The sequence below is a fragment of the Rhamphochromis longiceps genome, linkage group LG3, assembly GCF_057381845.1.
Source record: "Rhamphochromis longiceps isolate RC_006_pf linkage group LG3, R_longiceps_female_GT1.1, whole genome shotgun sequence".
Lineage (NCBI taxonomy): Eukaryota > Metazoa > Chordata > Actinopteri > Cichliformes > Cichlidae > Rhamphochromis > Rhamphochromis longiceps.
Genome location: NC_140559.1, coordinates 27734752 through 27755120, shown reverse-complemented (window position 1 = coordinate 27755120; position 20369 = coordinate 27734752). Strand labels below are relative to the sequence as shown.

General features: G+C 40.9%; 1 protein-coding gene and 1 long non-coding RNA gene across 3 annotated transcripts in view; one reads left to right on the top strand and one right to left on the bottom strand.

Annotated features, from left to right (window-relative positions):
* Window positions 1–9532: 9532 nt before the first annotated feature.
* The window catches only part of LOC146673771 (uncharacterized), a 44708-nt gene continuing 33871 nt past the window's right edge, over window positions 9533–20369 (bottom strand). For both annotated transcript variants that reach the window (XR_014908786.1, XR_014908789.1), the window contains 2 exons: window positions 17166–17266; window positions 9533–11313 (listed from right to left, as the gene is read on the bottom strand). This is a non-coding gene — a long non-coding RNA (uncharacterized LOC146673771). The remainder of the gene's footprint in view (window positions 11314–17165; window positions 17267–20369) is intronic.
* LOC146673773 (ladderlectin-like) lies at window positions 15267–18564 on the top strand. Its single transcript, XM_085391463.1, has 5 exons — window positions 15267–15327; window positions 15601–15713; window positions 16507–16641; window positions 16914–17022; window positions 17168–18564. Exons 1-5 carry the CDS (start codon window positions 15267–15269, stop codon window positions 17233–17235), a joined length of 486 nt encoding a protein of 161 aa, XP_085247589.1. The 3' UTR covers window positions 17236–18564.

Below are 20369 nucleotides of genomic sequence, written 5' to 3'. Positions count from 1 at the left end.
ACGTACAAAATCCAAAACACATGCAAACACCAAGACACGTGCAAAATCCAAAACAGTTACAAAAGCCAAAACACATGCAAAATCCAAAACATGTACAAAATTCAAAACACATGCAAAATCCAAAACACATGCAAACTCCAAAACACATGCAAAATCCAAAACACATGCAAACTCCAAATCACAACGGAAGTGCTCCAGGACGCTAGGGGCAGAGTTGAGCTCGATTTGCAAAATAAACGGCAAGTTTGTTGCAAATACATGGGCTCAAGTCTCCGTCGCGCTTCCCAGGTTGCCTAGCAACCATGATACTAACAGCTGGAAACGTGTCATACAACTTTGTTTGACAGAAATGAAGGAGAACATATTTTTTTCATTTGTTTGTTTGTTTCTACAAGAGCTTTGTGTGATTTGATAAGTATCTGAGGCTGAGACCACAGGACAGTAAAACATGATTTTTGGGCTTCATTTCTGTACTGAACAGTCATTTAAGATTAGCTAGTAAATAACAATTAGCTAATGTTGTTCATGAGACTAAAGTCATATCACTTTGGTAATGTAAATATAATATGGCCAATATTATGGTTATTATATTAGTCATTATTAGCTATTACAGCAGTGAACATGAACTCTGTGTCAAATACTGAGCTTCAGTACAGATTCAAGTTGCAGTTATTTACATGTCTTACCACCTTAAATCTTCACTCAAAGACAAGTATATAGGAATGACTGCCAAATTTATTTGCCACTGAAGCAGAAGGATGGCATCTGAATAAAACCTCTCTTGACATGCCTAGATGACATTAAAGCTTGGTTGGCTCTAAACTTTTTAACTTTGAATGAAAAGAAAACAGATTTGTTGGTGTTTGGACCCAGTGGCCCCTGTGAGTCCTCTTCTTTTCATTTGGAACCCCTGGAAGTTTATTTTAAACCTGTTGTTACTGCCCTTGGTTTTAAGTTGAACCAGTCAATTTTTATCTTAAGGCGACTGGCAAGAGTGAAATCTTTTCTTCCTAGGCAGCACTTTGAAACCGTGATCCATGCTTTTATTTCTTCCCCTGTGGACTACTGTAACACACTTTATGTGGGGGTCAGTCAGTTGTTACTCTGACATCTGCAGCTGGTTCAAAATGTATATTGACAGTGCATATATAGGTGTATCACATATAAGAGACAAATGTTGTTCCTTCAGTATGTTGGCATTACTAAATTTGGCTCAGTGCTTACATACATGTGTAAAAAGAAAATGTACAAGCTGTGATAACTGTTTCTGATAGAATGAAGGGTAGACTGATATATTAAACATTCCTTTATTGGGTGAGAAAATCAGACCATGTCATAACTGCTTTAAGTCATACAGAATAGACATCAGAGCCTTAAACAGGCTGACTTCTGCTAAATGGGTCAAACTGGGCACGAAGTGTCCAAACACATAACATCCTTATAGAATATGATGTAACACTATAGATCAACTTAGCTCAGAATATATAAAGCATATAAACAATTACAGCAATATGATGCAACAAACACAGCAGTACTACTGATCCAAAATACTCAAAGCTTCATAGAACCGAAACAAACATTTATTTTTAGTTCCATTCTGCTGCTGATACAAACTTTATTTTTCTGAACATTAAACTTGTTGCTTCCTTTCATAGTGTGTAACTTGAAGGCCCTGAGTACTTTCTCCCACCCTGAAAACACTGGAATGATCAAATTATTTGAACATTACCTAATAAGACTGATTCAGGACAGACAATTAGTTATTTTAAACTTTCCTAGCAGTCCTTCACAAACAGGGAACAGTCTGTCTATTCTCTCCATCTGTTATGTCATGACAAAAATGAATGACTAACAAAACATTTTTCTCCTTCATTTCTGTCAAACAATGCTGTATGTAACGTGTCTCGCGGTTAGTATCATGGTTGCTAGGCAACCTGTACAGCGAGACGAAGCGTATACCGTCCCATTTCACAAGCCTCTCACTTCCGCACTTCTCGTGCGTAGTACGCGTAGTGCGCGTAGTTCAAGCGTGCAGTCTCTTAATTAGGACACAGCCTTCGTCGTGTCGCTGTGACGTAATCGGCCTTATAATGCGGCCTTTAAGGCTGCAGACCCATAGATCTAAAACCAATACTATTCATAAATTGAATATAAATGGTACGGTCAGTGATGATGCAAAAATTATCTCTCAATTTTTTTGTAATTTCTACTCAAAGTTGTATGAATCCAATTATAACGCAAAGGTCGCTACCCAATTTATTGACTCTGTAAACAATGTTGAAATGATTAAAAGTGCTGATAGGCTTTTATGTGACAGTCCAATTACTGAAAAAGAGATATTGACATCTATTGAATTTCTTAAAAACAACAAATCTCCAGGCACAGATGGGCTGGTGGCTGAATTCTATAAATCATTTTCTTGTCAGCTTGCACCCTTTTTGTTGCAGGTTTATAATGAAAGTATTGAAAGGGGCACTCTTCCTCCCAGCCTTACTCAAGGACGTATTACTTTAATTCCCAAACCTAAGAAGGACCTACTTTTTATAAACAACTGGAGACCAATAAGCCTCCTAAATAATGATTATAAAATATTAGCTCTATTGCTAGCTAGAAGAATTAAATATATTTTGGACGATATTGTAGACGATATTGGTTTTATGACAAACAGGCACATCTCCAATAATATTAGACTCGTCTTGGATATTCTGGACTACTCAGCATTAATATCTGATGACTCATTTATCCTTCTCCTGGACTTCTATAAAGCCTTTGACTCAATTGAGCATGAATTTATATTTCTTACACTTCAGAAATTTGGTTTTGGTGATATCTTCTGCAGAGCTATCAAAACTCTGTATTCCAATGCTAATAGTTCTATTAGAATGAAAAATGGCACCACTTCTCATTTTAGTCTTAATTGAGGTGTACGCCAAGGTTGCCCGATTAGCCCTTATCTTTTTTTACTTTGCACCCAAATTCTTGCCTCTCATATTTCAAATAGCCCTGTGAAGGGCATAAACATAGCAGACAGAGAGATTGTCATCAGTCAATTGGCAGATGATACCACAATTTTTCTTAAAAATGCCAGCCAAGTGCCAATTGCTTTACGTGTAATAGAGGATTTCTCAAAAGGGTCTGGATTGGTTCTAAACTTAAATAAATGTCAATTATTACCTGTCAAAGAGTGTAATGTTCAGAGTATTTGTAATATAACAGTTAAAAATGAAGCAACATATTTAGGTCTGATTATCTGCAAACATCACGAAGTTCAAAAGGGACATAAATGTGAACTGTGGATTTTGTGGAAGCCATCCTGAGACTGTGCAACACCTCTTCTGGATCTCTTCATACGCTAGAACATTTTGGAAAGACTTCAGTAGATTCATTGCTGGACATCTCTATAAAGACTTTACTGTGAAATGGGAAAATGTTGTATTTTGTTTCTTTCGAAGGCAAAAAAAAGATGTTTACTTTATAATAAACTTGTTAGTTATCTTAGCTAAATTTTATTTTCACAAATGCAAATACAGTAACAAAAAACCTAATTTTAAACATTACTATAATGATGTTTTATGTTACATAAAATTGATTAGTGGATCACTTAACAAAAAGGCTATGAAAACTATTACTATTTGTAGTAATTACAAATTATTTGAATGTTTGTAATTCTTTGTATTACAACCCCTGGCATATGTTAATTTTGTTCTGATTGTATACATGTTCTGTATACTGTTTCTTAATAAAGTTTAATATTTGAAGAAAAAAAAGGAGAAAAAAAAAAAAGGCTGCAGACCCCAAATCCGGTCATTGGTACTTCCTGGCTTGTGTAGTTACTAGGTAACAAAAGCTCAACACTGCCCCTAGCGTCCTGGAGCACTTCCGTTGTGTTTTGGAATTTGCATGTGTTTTGTATTTTGCAAGTGTTTTGGAGTTTGCATGTGTTTTGGATTTTGTACGTGTTTTGGAGTTTGCACGTGTTTTGGATTTTGTATGTGTTTTGGATTTTGCATGTGTTTTGGATTTTGTACGTGTTTTGGAGTTTGTAAGTGTTTTGGAGTTTGTAAGTGTTTTGGAGTTTGCACGTGTTTTGGAGTTTGTACGTGTTTTGGAGTTTGTACGTGTTTTGTATTTTGCATGTGTTTTGTATTTTGCATGTGTTTTGTATTTTGTAAGTGTTTTGGAGTTTGTACGTGTTTTGGAGTTTGTACGTGTTTTGGAGTTTTCATGTGTTTTGGATTTTGTACGTGTTTTGGAGTTTGTGCGTGCTATTTGGAATTTGTAAGTGTTTTGGAGTTTGTACGTGCTTTGTCTCTAGGGGCCACCGTACATTAAGGATTATTATCCGGTTGAACATAGTCATGAACTCTTTTAACTATTTTAGCCTGTGTTACATTACGTCTCTTAATGGGACTTCTTTTACCCTTGTTTATACATTTACATATTTGAAATAAATTGAATAATATATTGGGTAACTTTTAACCACAACTTTTTACTCCATTATGAACTTCAACAAATAATCAATCTATCACAAATGTATGGCTATTCACCCTATGCAGCGAGCTTAACATAAGGGGAGATGGTTCCAGGAACAACAGGACAAGACCTTTTTAATCCTCTTTTAATTTGTAAGACTGTGAACATACAGTAAAATAATACGTAAGCATCAGTATCAACATATTTTGTAAACAAAGCAGAAGTTAGCAACATAGCTTTCCTTATGTTTTACATTCATCATTAACATCTTTCCTTATACGTTCAAATAACGTTTTAAGTAACATGAAAGTAGCAAATCTTACAGAAAATGAAGTTAGACATTGCTTACTTACAGATTATGGCTCAACAAACTCCCCAACGATGTACACTGGGCTTAAAGTTTTGCAGCTTGTTTTCTGCTCCATGCATTTTCTCCCACTGCCTGCGTGAACTTTGCCTGCTGCTTACAACACATCACCAAAGGGGGCAGTGTAGTGCACACCAAATAACCAAAGAAGAAGCCACAAACTGAAGGGGTAATACTGCCCACTATTGGGAAACCTGAGAAATGCGCCAGCCAAAGAAACCCAACAAAGCAACAACAGAGGGGCAGAATACTTTCAGTTCAGTTTTTAAAACACTCACTGATTAGCTTAACTCACTGATAGATTAACCCATGTATAAATCTGCTTGAAATTATACTAATTTCTCTTGAAATTACTTTAATATTTTTAATCTGTTTGCTTCTGTGTCCTCCATCTAATTTCTGCTTTTGATGGAATCAGCACACACGAGCATACAATTAGACACACACACAAAAACACACACATGATGATGAGGTCTCTCTTTAAATAAGTCTCCCCTCCTTTGCTTCCCTCTTCCCAAAATTTTAATTTCATAAATAACCAAATATTTTGCTTTTGTACATTGTCATAACTGTTAAGATACAACTTTGCACCCTTTTCACAAACCTCTAAACACAAACTGAACTTTTTTTCACAAAACCTCTGCAAATACATAATAAAACCATGCTAGGTTACTTTTATAACAACTTCTGGGTAAAAGCCGTAGGTTATTAGTTTAAATGTTGGTTTAAAAGTCGTGACTCAAGAGTTGGGTTGGCGATGTGCTGGGTTCTTTAATTAACTCCCTGGCTTGAATAATTCTATTAGGTCACAGGTTCGCTAGCTTTGATCAAATATTGGGCCAAGATTTTACCCAATTGTTTGTGTAGAAGATACGCTTCAGAAGAAGCCACACTATTCTTCTGAAACTGGCATTTTCAACTAGACTGTGACCTGATCAGATATCACTGATTTCTCCTCTACTATGAAATAAAACATGGTGAGCAAAAAGTGAATTCCAACACCCTAAAAATCACTGGGTTATTTTTGATAATTATATTTTACTGGTTTATTCCTGAAATTTACCTACTGATTAAAGGCCTTTTTACAGACAACACCAGCTAGCTTGTGATGAAGAAAGATAAAGTTATTTCTACTTAAAAATGCTTGATAATGTCTTTTAAACTTATTATTTGAAATGAGGCTGAGGTTGCTCTGTTTGACAGATTATTTAAAGATTACTACATCTGGAACATTTTTTGGTTTTGCATCTTTTGTTGAATAGACATGAATGAAATATGTCACCAGGGTGCAGGGGAGGCTACCCCCGCCCCCTCCTCCCTGTCCCCTTCTGGCTGCCTATCCCTCAATTTTATCCCACAACTTAGACATTCACATTACTCACACTCTCATTACACATATGTTACACATACATATACGATCTTGGGGGTGGGCACGCTACACGGTACCCAAAAGACCATCAGGGTGTACAACCTCACCCCTGGTGTTGTTGCCCGCTCAATTTTAAATACATGTAGACATTGAGGGCTATCAGGAAGGGCTATGCGTTTACCTGCTGCTCTCTGGCAGGTAGCTTCATCCCCTCCTGGGTTTTAAATGCACCTTAGAACACACATGCATCACCACTACATATGAGCGGGTGGAGGGAGGTTTGGAGTCTTCACACACCCCCGTTCTCTACGGCCTGTTGGAGCAGGGGGACTAGGAGGAGGAAATGGCCGCCTGATCGGGGTCTGGAAAGTGGGGCCTCACTGCTGCTGCCGAACTGGGGGGGTCTGCTTCTCTCCACCCCAGGGAAAAGGGTAACACTACCTGGGTCTGGGTAGCAAGGGTACCTAGACCCAGGGCTTAGAGTACGCTTGGTGAGTGTGATTGTGTGTACAGTGTCTCTTTATGTCTGTCTCCACGTTGGGTGAGTGTTGAGTTCAATTTAATTCAATTTTATTTATAAAGCGCCAAATCACAACAAAAGTCGCCTCAAGGCGCTTCATAGATACAGAGAAAAACCCAACAATCATATGAACCCCTATGAGCAAGCACTTTGGCGACAGTGGGAAGGAAAAACTCCTGAGTAATTGCATATGAGAGCATGAGGGTGGGAATGGATCTTTGTATCTGTGTGTGCCTATATGTCAGGTCAGGTATCAGACCCCACCCCTCCAGGGACATCTGAGGCCCTCCAAGGTATGGAGGCCTATCTCCAACAATCCAGGAACCAACCCCCAAATGACCAAATAGTCCATCTCAAAAGTTCCAGAGGCTCAACCGCGACTCCAGCGGAGGCACAAAACAGTTCAATAACCCCCCAAAACCGTGGCGGGAGAAAAACAGTTCAGGCAGCCAGTAACTATAACACAAGAGTTCAGGTGGCCTACCTCGGGTCCCGTGATAGCAACAGAATACTTCAGGCGGCCTGCCACGGGTCCGGTGGCGGCGGCGTCGCAACAGCTCCGGCGGGCGGCCACGGATCCGGTGGCAGCAATGTGACAGCTCCGGCGGCCGGCCACGGGCCCAGTGGCAGCGGCGTTGCAGCTCCGGCGGCCGGCCACGGGCCCGGTGGCAGCGGCGTCGCAACAGCTCCGGCAGGCGGCGGAGTAGAATGGCCCATAATCCCCGACGTGCTGGACGTTGACGGTGTGGGCGGTGTGGAGGGCGTGGACGCGCATCCTGCACACTGACCCCCTGCTAAGGCTGAGTGGGTCCCTCCGGCACGCCGATCTCCGGCTGTGGCTGAGCGGGTCCCTCCGGCACGCCAAGCCGCTCTCTTGATGGTGGGCGCTCCTCCCGCACGCTGAGCTCCCGCTCCGGCTCACAGAGCTCCTCCCGCACGCTGAGCTCCCGCTCCGGCTCACAGAGCTCCTCATCAGGCGGTGCGGGCTCCCGCTGCGGCTCGCCGCCTCCGGCTGTGGCGCGGGCTCCACCCGCTCGCTGAGCTCCTGCTCGGGCAGCGCGAGCCCCTCCTGCTCGCTGAGCTCCTGTTCGGGCAGCGCGAGCCCCTCCCGCTCACTGAGCTCCACAGTTGGGGCGCAGGCCCCTCCTTCAGCTCCGGCGCTCTCTCCTGCTGCGGCTCGCCGAGCTCCAGCGCTCTCTCCCGCTGCGGCTCGCCGAGCTCCTCTGCAGGCGGCGCGGGCTCCTCCCGCTCACCGAGCTCCTCTGCAGGCGGCGTGGGCTCCTCCCGCTCACCGAGCTCCTCTGCAGGCGGCGTGGGCTCCTCCCGCTCGCTGAGCTCCTGCTCGGGCAGCGCGAGCCCCTCCCGCTCGCTGAGCTCCTGCTTGGGCAGCGCGAGCCCCTCCCGCTCGCTGAGCTCCTCTGCAAGCGACGCGGGCTCCTCCCGCTCACTGAGCTCCTCCGGCTGTACTGCAGCTACGGATGGTTGAGCCGGTGGCGAAGATGGTGATACGGCAGGCGGTGGAGATGATGGTAAAGTAGGTGATGTGGATAGTGAAGGCGAGAGTGCTGCGCTCGTTGCACACTGATGTGACGCTGGTGGAGTGGGTCAAAGCCGGTGTATCGACCTCCGACACAATCGGCTGAGGAAAAGTCAGGGAACCTGGCGGTGGTGAGGCACGCCGGCGGCGCGAATGTCGCTTCCTAAACGATGCCGGGGCCGGCATGTCTGACTGAGGTTCCACCAGCCGGCTGGGCAGAACAGCAGCTGTGTGGTTTCGAGCTGCCGGTCCTTCGTCTGCTGACTAAGCAGAAGCCGCGGGGTGAGTAGAGATGTGGTGAGGTGCAGAGAGCGTGGGAACTGTTTCCCCCGCAATGGAGGGTCCAACAAGCGAAGATGGGGAAGCTATCTGCCTATGAAAAAAGAAACAGGCAGCAAGGGCTCCCAGGGAGGTCGCCACATCCGCCTCACCCGGACAGCCCAAACCAAAAAGCTCAAAGCTGGAATTTGCCCTCAGTATGGTTATTATCGAAATTAATCTCTTAATGTCCAAAAAGCTCACAGAAAACGTGGTTAAAGACAGGAAAGTATCAAAAAATATGACCTGTATTTGTCTCTGATGTGGATCTGCCGCCTGGATAATGCTCCGACGGTAATTCCAGAGCTGGGCGAGCAATTCCTCCTGTGAGACGGTCCTTGAGTCCACTGGGCCCATAATGGCTGGATTATTCTGTCACGGTCTGGCTGGCAGACCGTGGGGAGATGGGGAAATAGCACCCAAACGCCGGACTCTTCAGTGCAACAGTGTTTATTTACAAGGTGGTGAAGTAAACAACAATAAATCCCCAGTTTCCCAGACTCCCGTGTAGTGTCTTCTTCCCAAAAGTCCCTGTGTAGTGCTCTCTGCCCCAGTGTCCCTGCACTCCCCGTGCTCACTGCTCCTTCTCGTCCCACACTCCTCCTGAGGGGAAAACAATAGAGGCAGCCGTTACACACTTGTCCCAGCAGGCATACACTCACACTTGACTGTGCTAGAAGACTGACGTGTAGTCAAACGCAATAATCCAGCGTCGGTGGAAACTCCATCGCTCATCTAAATAGCTCCCCCGACGAGCCCAGATGAGGAGCAGGTGTGCGGCCAGGACTTCGGGTGTGGCCAGCCCTCAAGTTAGGCCACGCCCCCAGGGCTGAAGGTGCCTTTAACTTGGCCACAGCAGAAAGGCAATACACACACACATACCTGCCTACCTACAGATGTGCACAGGGGCAGTGCAGACAACACACCAAATAGTAATAATAATAATAATAATAACAATAACAGTCATAGTCCCCACTGCCCACGGACCCCAAGTCCCCAGAGCCGTGTCCGTGACAGACAGTGTCAGTACGGTCAAAGTCAGTCTCAGCAGCGGTGTCGCTAGAGACAATGGGGGTTGTTTCAATAGCGTCACAGTCATTGTGGCCTGGGTCTGGAAGAGCAGGAGACAAGCTGCTGTCTGGGGGATTGAGATCCAAAGCTGCTGCAGCCTTTAGCTTTCATGTTTGCCAGATAAAGCTGTGGCCCAGGTGTAGAATGGTTGCAGGTTTGCAACATGAAAAACTCCAACTTTCTCTCCAGTTACCACTGTGGTGAGAGAGATTCACATCAGACATCCTCTTAGAGATATGGTAGGGATCATTGTAAAGGAGGGCCAACTTTGCAGAAAAGTTGGATGATGCATCCGATTTCGGGTGAGACTTCAACCATACAAGGCCTGGTTGAACGGCTGCTGCTTATCAAACATGACAGACAGTGTTCATACAACCCGTAACAATGCAAAGGGTTTCTGGAGGAGTAAAACATATAAAGCCGTCTCTCTCCATGCATTTGAGTGCAAGCATGTTGCTCCCATAAGTCACAGGCTGTGTCCGAATTCAGGGGAAGGATGCTTAAAATGCCATATTTGGATGAAATGACGTGACAAGGGCTGTCCGAATTCAAAGTGCACTGTATCCTTCGTGTCCTACTATATCCCAGGATTCATTGCGGGTCATAGAGGAGATTTGTTTCTGATAACGATGGTGGTCGAAGCAGGAGAGGAAAACACTTTCAAATGTAAGTATATGAAAATCTGGTTCTACAAAAGTTAAAACCATAAATTTCACAGCAGAGCCTCAACTTTCGTGGCCCGGTACCAAACGACTCACGGACCGCTGCTTTACAGAACCTGTGATGTCCAGACGGTGTTCCTCTGGTGGTTTCATGATGTCTTTTGTATCATCAAAAGCTTTGTAAAATGAATATTTGCTGAAACACTGCCAACAACAACATTAAGGATTTTCATGATATCTTCAAGACAGTCATTGGTCAAACTGTGTTTGAGCTTGAGTGCCAGAAATAGTAGTTGTGTCAGGGCTCTGTGTGCAGGCAAGCGGAGAGGAGGATCCAAACGCAGAACTCTGACACTAACTTGAAACTCAAAAACCTCAGCTTTATTGCTGGTACGAAAACAAAACATGAAGTGAACACGGAATATGGAGAACAGAAAAACACAGGCATAATCTGATGGTACAACATGACACCAGGCATGGGAAAACACAGGGCTTAAATACACAGGGTAGTAATGAGGGAATGGGCAACAGAAGGGAGACACAGCTGGGGGGAGATCAGGGCCAACGAGACGGGGGAGCTAAGCTGCACACTCTAACATAAGACAAAGACTTTCACAATAAGACAGGAAACAAGAATTACTAAACTAGATGCAGACATGACACTGAGAGACAGACTAGACACTGAACAGAAACTGCAACACACATGAGAACCCAAAACCTAAGAACTGATCCCTCACCAAGAATAACAGAAACAGATCTATAATGATAATAATAAACAAAGCACCAGAACATCAGAAAACAATCCATAATGCAAAAATAAACCAAAACATAAACTCAAAATACTGGGTCCAACGGACCCAGAACCGTGACAAGTTGGTTTTGCTCTTTAGTTTGACCTGAATCCACTGGGACCTCTATCTGAACAGAACCTGCAGTGCACTCTTCTTCATTAGTCATCAGCAGAGTTCTGTCTTCTGGAAGGGTGTCTGGGATTTCCTTGAAAGGAGAAGAAGGAGAGAATTATGGGTCCTGTAAACATCACATTATAAATCTTCAGTGTAAGAGCATTAGCCTAGTGGATTACAGCAGACATTTGAAATTGGCCTTATTCACTAACTGTGCACTATTTGACATATCCATTCAGTCTTGCCAAAATCTAAGTGTGCTCTGGCTGTCCAAGATTAACTCTCAAAATGAATGCTTAGTGCTTTCTTTCATGATAAATTCTGTAAGAATATATGATTGCAGTAGAAAGTAGGAATTACTGTAAAAATCATAATTAGAATGATTACTTGTTTTATTTTTTTCTTGTTCAATGCACTAATACATGAATATTCTTTAAAAAATAATACGTTTAGAAATGTCATGATCTTTTTGATTTCATTTCTTGACTTGAAAATTCAACTAACTATTGTGTACTTATTTCGACAAATCTATAGTCCTATATTCATAATAAATTCAATTTAGGTTTATGCATTAAATGTGTTTTCATTACAGTTAACCCAAAATGTTTGTATTCCAACACTAACCTTAAAAAGAGACCAATAAGATGGTCATTTATTATTTGGTATAACTGAAGTAATTAAATGCTAAGGGATAAGATAAAATGGATAATAAGATAAAAGGAATAAAACTTTATTTTGGTAATCATCACCCCCACGTTTTTCTGAACCTGTTTCTTTGTTCTGTTGAACACAAAAGAAGATATTTTCAAGAATGTTGGTAACCAGTTTCTTGTCCCTACTGACTTCCATAGGATTGTTATTTTATACTATGTCCATACTATGTCAATGGGGACCAGCAACTGTTTGGTTATCAACATTATTTTATGTTAACCTTTCCATATATATCCAATATGATTTTACACCCTCAATAAATACAAAGTATGACCTAGTAACAGAAAAAAAATCTGTGAAATGCTGACTGTTCCTTGTTGAAATATCAAACATTACGCTTGTTTTGAGAGAGTGAAAGCTATCACAAAAGGACAGAAGCTGTAGCTACCTAGTGAAACTTTTTTCTGCTCTCCATTATTTATGGAAGCATCACTTCATTCATTATTGCAGACAAAACAAAAAAGAGACAAATCAAATAAAAACTTCAAAATGCTACAAACAAAAATAAGCATAAGAAAACTGTAAGAAAAAAAAACCTGTTGAATTTTAGTGGTATTTGATGAGGGTGTTGACTGAGCATCCACCCATCTCTAAAGAAACAACAGTTTCATGTGTGACTGATGGTGCCAACAGTGTTTTTTTAATGGGAGTTGGTACAGTAGCATATGAGGAAGTGAGTCTGTGGCTGATACAGTGACTTTGTAAACACTCTCACATTACAGCAAATATTATAATGATACTTCTCTCATGACAACTTGCCATCTAGAACTAACTATTTTCCCATAAGGGGGAAGATGGTCTCCAGAGCTGGCACATTCATGAGCTTTCTCTTTAAGGTGTAAACTGTAGTAGGATAAATGATACATTTTCTCACAATCAGCTTCTTGTATGGACTTACAAATATTTACAAATACAAACACGTTTTCAGTTTTTGCAGTTGATGTTAAAATCATTCAATCCAAGCTGTAACTTGCTTGGTGCATCACAATGACCAAGCCATGTTATGCTATGTGTAAATGATGCGTTTCTTTGAGTTGCTGCAATGAAACTTTGTCAAATCAAATCGTATCAAATCTGATTTGCTTTCAAAGTGTTCGTTTCCTTTTTTTTAAACTGTCTATTTTATGGCTATTCTTTATTGATCTGTTACCCATTTTAGGTACCGTATTTTCACGACCATAAGACGCACTGTACTAAAAGGCGCAGTCTCAGTTATGTGTGCCATTACTGCATTTAACACACACATAAGGCGCACTGGATCATAGGGCGCATACAAGTACCGTATGCGTATTTAAAAATAAAGCGGGAGCAAACCTGAGTTCGGTACCTTACTCACATTTCTATTACCGGTAATCGTCATCATCAACAACACACAAGCATACAAGTGCGCATATTTAAAAATAAAGCGGGAGCAAAACTGAGTTTGGTACTCACATTTTTATCATCAATCAAACCCATCGAAGTCCTCATCCTCTGTGTCTGAATTGAACAGCTGCGCTAAATCTCCATCAAACATTCCAGGTTCACTTTCTTCACCGTCAGAGTCACTTTCCGTGCCGTGCGGCTCCTCGGAAATGATGCCGGCTTTTGCGAAAGCTCGAACAACAGTGCCAGCAGACATGTTAGCCCAAGTATCTACAATCCATTCGCAAATTGTGGCGTAACTCGCCCGGCGCTGCCTTCCACTCTTGGTGAAACTGTTGTCTCCATCGGTCATCCATCGCTCCCAGGCCGCTCGCAGCCTTACTTTGAATGGGCGGTTCACACCGATGTCCAGCGGTTGGAGTTCCTTTGTCAGGCCTCCCGGAATGACAGCAAGCTCACAGTTCATTTGTTTCACTAGTTTTTTCACATCGGCTGTGAGATGGGCACGCATAGAGTCACAGATTAAGAGCGATGGTGATGCGTGGAAAAAAAACACCTGGTCTCCTTACATAAACCTCCCTCAGCCACTCTTTCATCATTTCCTCATCCATCCAGCCCTTTTCATTTGCCTTAATGATGATTTCTGCTGGAAACTTCTCTTTAGGCAAAGTCTTTCTCTTAAAAAGCACCATAGGCGGCAGTTTCTGTCCATTAGCATGGCAGCCAAGCACAACAGTAAAAGACGACTTTTCATACCCCGTTGTGCGTATTGCTACCGTGCTGGTCCCCTTCTTCTCCACAGTGTGACTCACCGGGATGTCAAAAGTGAGCGGGACCTCGTCCATGTTAGTGATGTGGCTGGGCTGGATGTTTTTGTCGCCGATGTGTTTGCTGCAGTAGGAGCGGAAGATGGCCAGCTTTTCCTTATAATCCGCTGGAAGTTGCTGCGCTACCGTAGTCCTGGTCCGGATGGAAAAATGGCACCGTTTCATAAAAAGTGAAAGTGAAACTGCTTTTAGCCGAATGGTGACCGTCGAAACGCTTCTCCCGCTCGTTCTTTGCTCGATGATCCACCGCTCGAGTCTTTCCTCCAACTCTGCCACACTTCACCCTTTAGCGTTTTCATTTTGTTCTCTACTACGTCCTCATTACAATACACAGGGCGCACTGCGCTATAGGGCGCGCCGTACTTTTTGAAGAAAATCTAAGACTTTTAAGTGCGCCTTATGGTCGTGAAAATACGGTATTTTGTTTTTTATAGAAATACTCCGAAATCATCTTGAAGCACTTGGGTGTGACACTGAGACCAGTGGAGAAACATACATGGGAACAAGACTGACGGGGAGATAGAAAGAGAACACCAAATGCAGAGACAAGACTAAATGGAAAGGATAAGGCTGACTAAACATGGGGCATGGAAATTCCCCTGTTCCGTGCTCCATGATAACAGAAACCTACAGACAAGAAAACAAAACTAAGAAGACCTAAGAAAACAAATATAAACAGAGGGATCACAACTGTAAACCAAAACGAGGAACAGAACCTTAACCATAGAACATTAAACTACCCAGAATCAACAGTCCAGACACATTTACACTGGGCCAAAGACCCAGGAGCGTGACATCCTTGTTGACCAGCAGTCAATAAATGAAATTAAACATCCATGAAATTCAAGCTGGGTGGAGAGAATTGCGTAAGGTTGGTAAAGACAGGGGTAGTGAAGCATGGAATCAAAACATACTTAAGTATTTTTAGTGCATCTCTTCCTGGTATTGAAATGTAAATATAAGAAAGTGTATATAAGTGCTCATCTCTACTTGAGGGGTGAAGCTACAGGCTGACACTTGAAAGAGAAGACATTCTACAGACAGGTATGTTACAAATATGCTGAGGATCTTCTATCCTTTCTTTATCAAACTGCTAATCACTTTTGTTAATGTGTTTCTTACAGAGACACTAAATATCATCATGAAGCTGCTGACTGCATCTGCACTTCTCTGTGCAATGATGGCTCTGATCGCTGCTCAGGGTAAGTATAAAAGTATGTTACTAGTATCATACTGAATGTTGTGCATGTCAATGGGCTATATACAGCTGTCCAAATAATAAGATCTATTTTTAAATACATGTTTTTAAAAATAGAAATCTAAAGGAAGAAAATGACACATTTTCCAGTTGAAATTTGTTGAAAAGTAAAACTATTGTCAATAAAACACAAGTTAATGACCATAATTATAATTATTCCAGTAAAGGGGGAATTGGGTCAGCATTTTGTCACACAATATGTTTGCTTTGTCTTCAGATGAGTGCTATGTTCTCAAGAAGTCCTCATCATGTCCCGCTGGTTGGACTGAGTCCAACAACAAATGTTACTTCTATGTTTCTACACCCTTACCCTGGGGTGATGCTCAGGACGCATCAGGACTCACCAGTTACTGTGACTGTGTTTCTTTGATTCTTTAATATTTGGATAAGACCTTATAATAATATTTTTTTAATATTATATTAAACATTTTTATATTGACAATTATTAAAATGTTATCAAAGCCAATGTACTGTTAAAATTTGTCTAAAATTATAATAGTATGTATTGATCATTGTTAATGTTATCATTTATTGAATTTTAATAATGCTATCATTTGTTCTAATATGTATGTATGTCATATATGGCTTTACTTTTTAACAAGTAAACAGTAACAATATATTAGTAAACAAGAAATGCAAACAAAGAAGCAAACAAACTAAAGTCTCCAGTTTCACGTTCCTACAATTTATGCCATGGATAAATCACCTGTCAATTTTTGCTTCGATTAAAACCAGTTCTTATATGTACTGTGAAATATGCATCCAAGCTTATAATAGCAAATATTATTTTTTTTTTAATTTATAAAAATAATGCTAATTATTGCAGTAAATGGTTTAAGCCACCAACATTAACTGCATGAAATAATTCTGAATGATAAATGATTGTAAATGTATTAATCATTAGTCCTTTTGATATAATAATTTTTAAAAAACGTTATTTTTTATTACTTGTTGAATGGTAAGCTATTAATAAAAAGGTCAGATAATTAAAATCAATAATTTTGTCAGTCAATGTAAATATTTCTTAGTATGTTTTATTATTGTTTGTATGTTTGTGGTGGTGTAATCATGAAGGTTGTTTTATAAATCTTCTGTAACTCTTCTGTCTTTTTGTTTACTGTAGAGAAACTGTCAGACCATGAGTGCAAACCTTGCATCTGTACAGAGCCTTGGGGAATACCAGCTGATTCAGAGGGTGATATCTGATGGGAGTAGAGCTGATGGACGAACATGGATTGGTGGTTCTGATGGTCAACAGGTATGCCAGTCTGCCAGTTAAAACATAAATCTATCCATTGGATATTTTACTTATTTTTCACTGTTATCTTTTTTTCATTGCCATATAATTCCATATATCTTGTTTCATATATTTGATATCTTCAGTTTCCATCTATAATGTCGGTAGTAGTGAAAGTAAAGACAAACCAATAAATGAGAAGGTGTGTCCAAACTTGGTAGTCGATGTATAATGTTAAAGTGTAGTTTCGTTAAAAAACGATTTCTTATTTTTAACTTTTTTCTGTTCTGTAGGAGGGTTATTGGTTTTGGATCGATGGAACACGTTTCCAATACACAAACTGGTGTCGGGGGGAGCCTAACAACGCGGGCAGCGAGCAATGCATGGAAATGAATTTTTCAGGTATAATATTGTACATAATATATACAAGTGCTATTGTCATTATACATAAAACCAAAAAAAAACCAAAACATTTTTCTCATATATTCTATATTTTTGTGTTCATGCAACAAAAATGTCGGTCAAAGTTGATTTTTGGTGCTTACAGGAGACCTGTGTATGAATGATCAGTCTTGCCAGTCCCGATTCCCTTCTGTCTGCATTAAGAGTAAGTGATGATTCCTGGGCTGACATGAAGACACGTCATCTGAAAAAGAAAGAAATCTTCTCATATCTCACTCAAAATATCTGTTTTCACATCTTTACCTTTTTCTTTTGCTGTAACGATGCATAAGGAATGAAGCGACAAGTGACACAAAATAGTGTGATTGTGTCTTTTAAAAGGAGCAATTGAAATGTGTAATGGAAAGAATGCTTTTAGCAAAAACTTAAAAACAAAACTTTTTTTCTCTTCTGCATCATTAAACTATTAAGCATTGAATCAAACTGGTCTGTGAGTATCTGTGTTTTCGTGTAACATTATGTAAGCTTTCAGTTCAGTTTTTAAACACTCACTGATTAGATTAACTCACTGATAGATTAACCCACGTATAAATCTGCTTGAAACTACACCAATTTCTCTTGAAATTACTTTAATCTTCTTAATCTGATGCTGTTTGCTTCTGTGTCCTCCATCTAATTTCTGCTTTTGATGGCATCAGCACACACGAGCATACAATTAGACACACACACACACACACACAACACACACATGATGAGGTCTCACTTTAAATAAGTCTCCCCTCCTTTGTTTCACTCTTCCCAAAATTTTAGTTTCACCTAATAGTGCTAAATTTCAGAAATAACCAAATATTTTGCTAAAGCTTTTGTACATTGTCATAACTGTTAAGATACAACTTTGCACCCTTTTCACAAACCTCTAAACACAAACTGAACTTTTTTTCACAAAATCTCTGCAAATACATAATAAAACCATGCTAGGTTACTTTTATAACAACTTATGGTTAAAAGCCGTAGGTTTGTAAGTTTAAATGTTGGTTTAAAAGTCGTGACTCAAGAGTTGGGTTGGCGATGTGCTGGGTTCTTTAATTAACTCCCTGGCTTGAATAATTCTATTGGGTCATAGGTTCGCTAGCTTTGATCAAATATTGGGCCAAAATTTTACCCAATTGTTTGTGTAGAAGATACGCTTCAGAAGAAGCCACATTATTCTTCTGAAACTGCCATTTTCAACTAGACTGTGACCTGATCAGATATCACTGATTTCTCCTCTACTATGAAATAAAACATGGTAAGCAAAAAGTGAATTCAAACACTCTAAAAATCACTGGGTTATTTTTGATAATTACACTTTACTGGTTTATTCTAGAACTTTGATTAAAGGCCTTTTTACAGACAACAACAGCTAGCTTGTGATGAAGAAAGATAAAGTTATTTCTACTTAAAAATGCTGGATAATGTCTTTTAAACTTATTATTTGAAATGAGGCTGAGGTTGCCCTGTTTGACAAATTATTTAGAGATTACTACATCTAGAAAATTTTTTGGTTTTGCATCTTTTGTTGCCCCCCCCCCCACTTCCCCTGCCAGTGGCAGACGCCCTCAGACATCGGTGCGCTGGTGGTTCTCTATGTCCAGGGATGGGCGTCCAGGTAGCCACCGGCTCACTCCTTGGTGGCTGCTTGTCGGGGCCTGGAGCCTGGGGCTCACTTGGGCCACTTTGGGGGTGGGGTCCCTTTCTTTTCCCCAGTCAAGTCCATCCCGTATTTAACAAGTGAAAATAAAATAAAATAAACAATAAAAGGTGAATCAAATAGGCCATTACGGCAAGGCTGGGATGGTCCATTTGGTAAAGTAAATCCGTTGGGCATCTTTCTTCGCCTTTAGACAATAATTCTGATGGCAAAAGAGCCAAACGGGACAGGGGGGAAAAAAACAAAACATACAAGGCCTGGTTGAACGGCTGCTGCTTATCAAACATGACAGTGTTCATACAACCTGTAACGTTGCAAAGGGTTTCTGGAGGAGTAAAAAAATATAAAGCCGTCTCTCTCCATGTATTTGTGTGCAAGCATGTTGCTCCCATAAGTCACAGGCTGTGTCCGAATTCAGGGGAAGGATGCTTAAAATGCCGTATTTGGATGAAATGACGTCCCAGCGACGTGACAAGGGCTGTCCGAATTCAAAGAGCACTCAAAATGTGGCGACAAATGCGTCCTACTTTGCCCCAAATTTTAAGGATTGGTCTGATGTATCCTTCGTGTCCTACTGTATCCCAGGCTTCATTGCGGGTCATAGAGGAGATTTGTTTCGGATAACGATGGTGGTCGAAGCAGGAGAAGAAAACACTTTCAAATGTAAGTATATGAAAATCTGGTTCTACAAAAATTTAATTGTTATAGCAGTCATGTTGTTAAGCTTTGGGCATCTGCATAAACATGTTTCTTTTATTAAAATAACCGTAAACCAGCTTGTCCCATGGTTTTTCATGTATTGCCGCTTACATACAGATAATTTAGATTTTTTTCGAATTGGTGATATGTTGTGGGGAACAAAGACCAAACGGCTTAATTTATTAAAACAAGGAGAAAACGATCACCTCTTCACTGGGGTGAAGAATTGGGCGGCGTGGAGGTACAAGAATCAATCAATTTACACATCATATTCATATGAGTACGGTCCTATTAACTTTCATGCTGTACAGCAGCGGTCCCCAACCTTTTTGCGCCACAGACCGGTTTATGTCAGACACAGACTAATGCTCTCTGGTCACTATGGTAATGTAAATATTTCTTTCAAAATAAGACACACAACTACAACACGGGAAAGACCCAGGGAAACCGAGCTAACGATAAAAACCCCGAAAACCATAAATTTCACAGCGGAGCCTCAACTTTCGTGGCCAAACGACTCACGAACCGCTGCTGTACAGAACCTGTGATGTCCAGACGGTGTTCCTCTGGTGTTCTGCTGTGAAAACTTTTGGGTTTAGGGATTAACATAGTTGTCATGGTTTCCTTTCTTCTCTTATTTGTTGTGTATGATCAGGACTATCCTGCTCTCCTTGTGTGTGTACGCTACACAATTCAGCAGTAGCCTAACTCCACTTGAAAAAACGCACGAAGTCAGGATGTAGCGTCCAACTCCTTTTAATTAGTGAGTATTTCCTCATAGAGTAAAACTGAAATACAAATAACAAAGCTAAAATTAACCTAGCATCATTAGCACAACAAAATTAGATTCCAATACACATCCATTAGCGTTAGCACACAACTACTAAAGTATTCCTCTACAGCAAATATTTCCACAAAATATACATAAAATACAATCCTACAATTCAATACAAATGAA

Bases quoted from the DNA above. Each gene is read 5' to 3' on its own strand.
- LOC146673773 (XM_085391463.1), top strand. From the start codon at position 15,267: ATGAAGCTGCTGACTGCATCTGCACTTCTCTGTGCAATGATGGCTCTG. The intron at 15,714-16,506 runs GCATCAGGACTC...TGTTTACTGTAG, and splicing joins CCTGGGGTGATGCTCAGGAC to AGAAACTGTCAGACCATGAG. The intron at 17,023-17,167 runs GTATAATATTGT...TGGTGCTTACAG, and splicing joins CATGGAAATGAATTTTTCAG to GAGACCTGTGTATGAATGAT.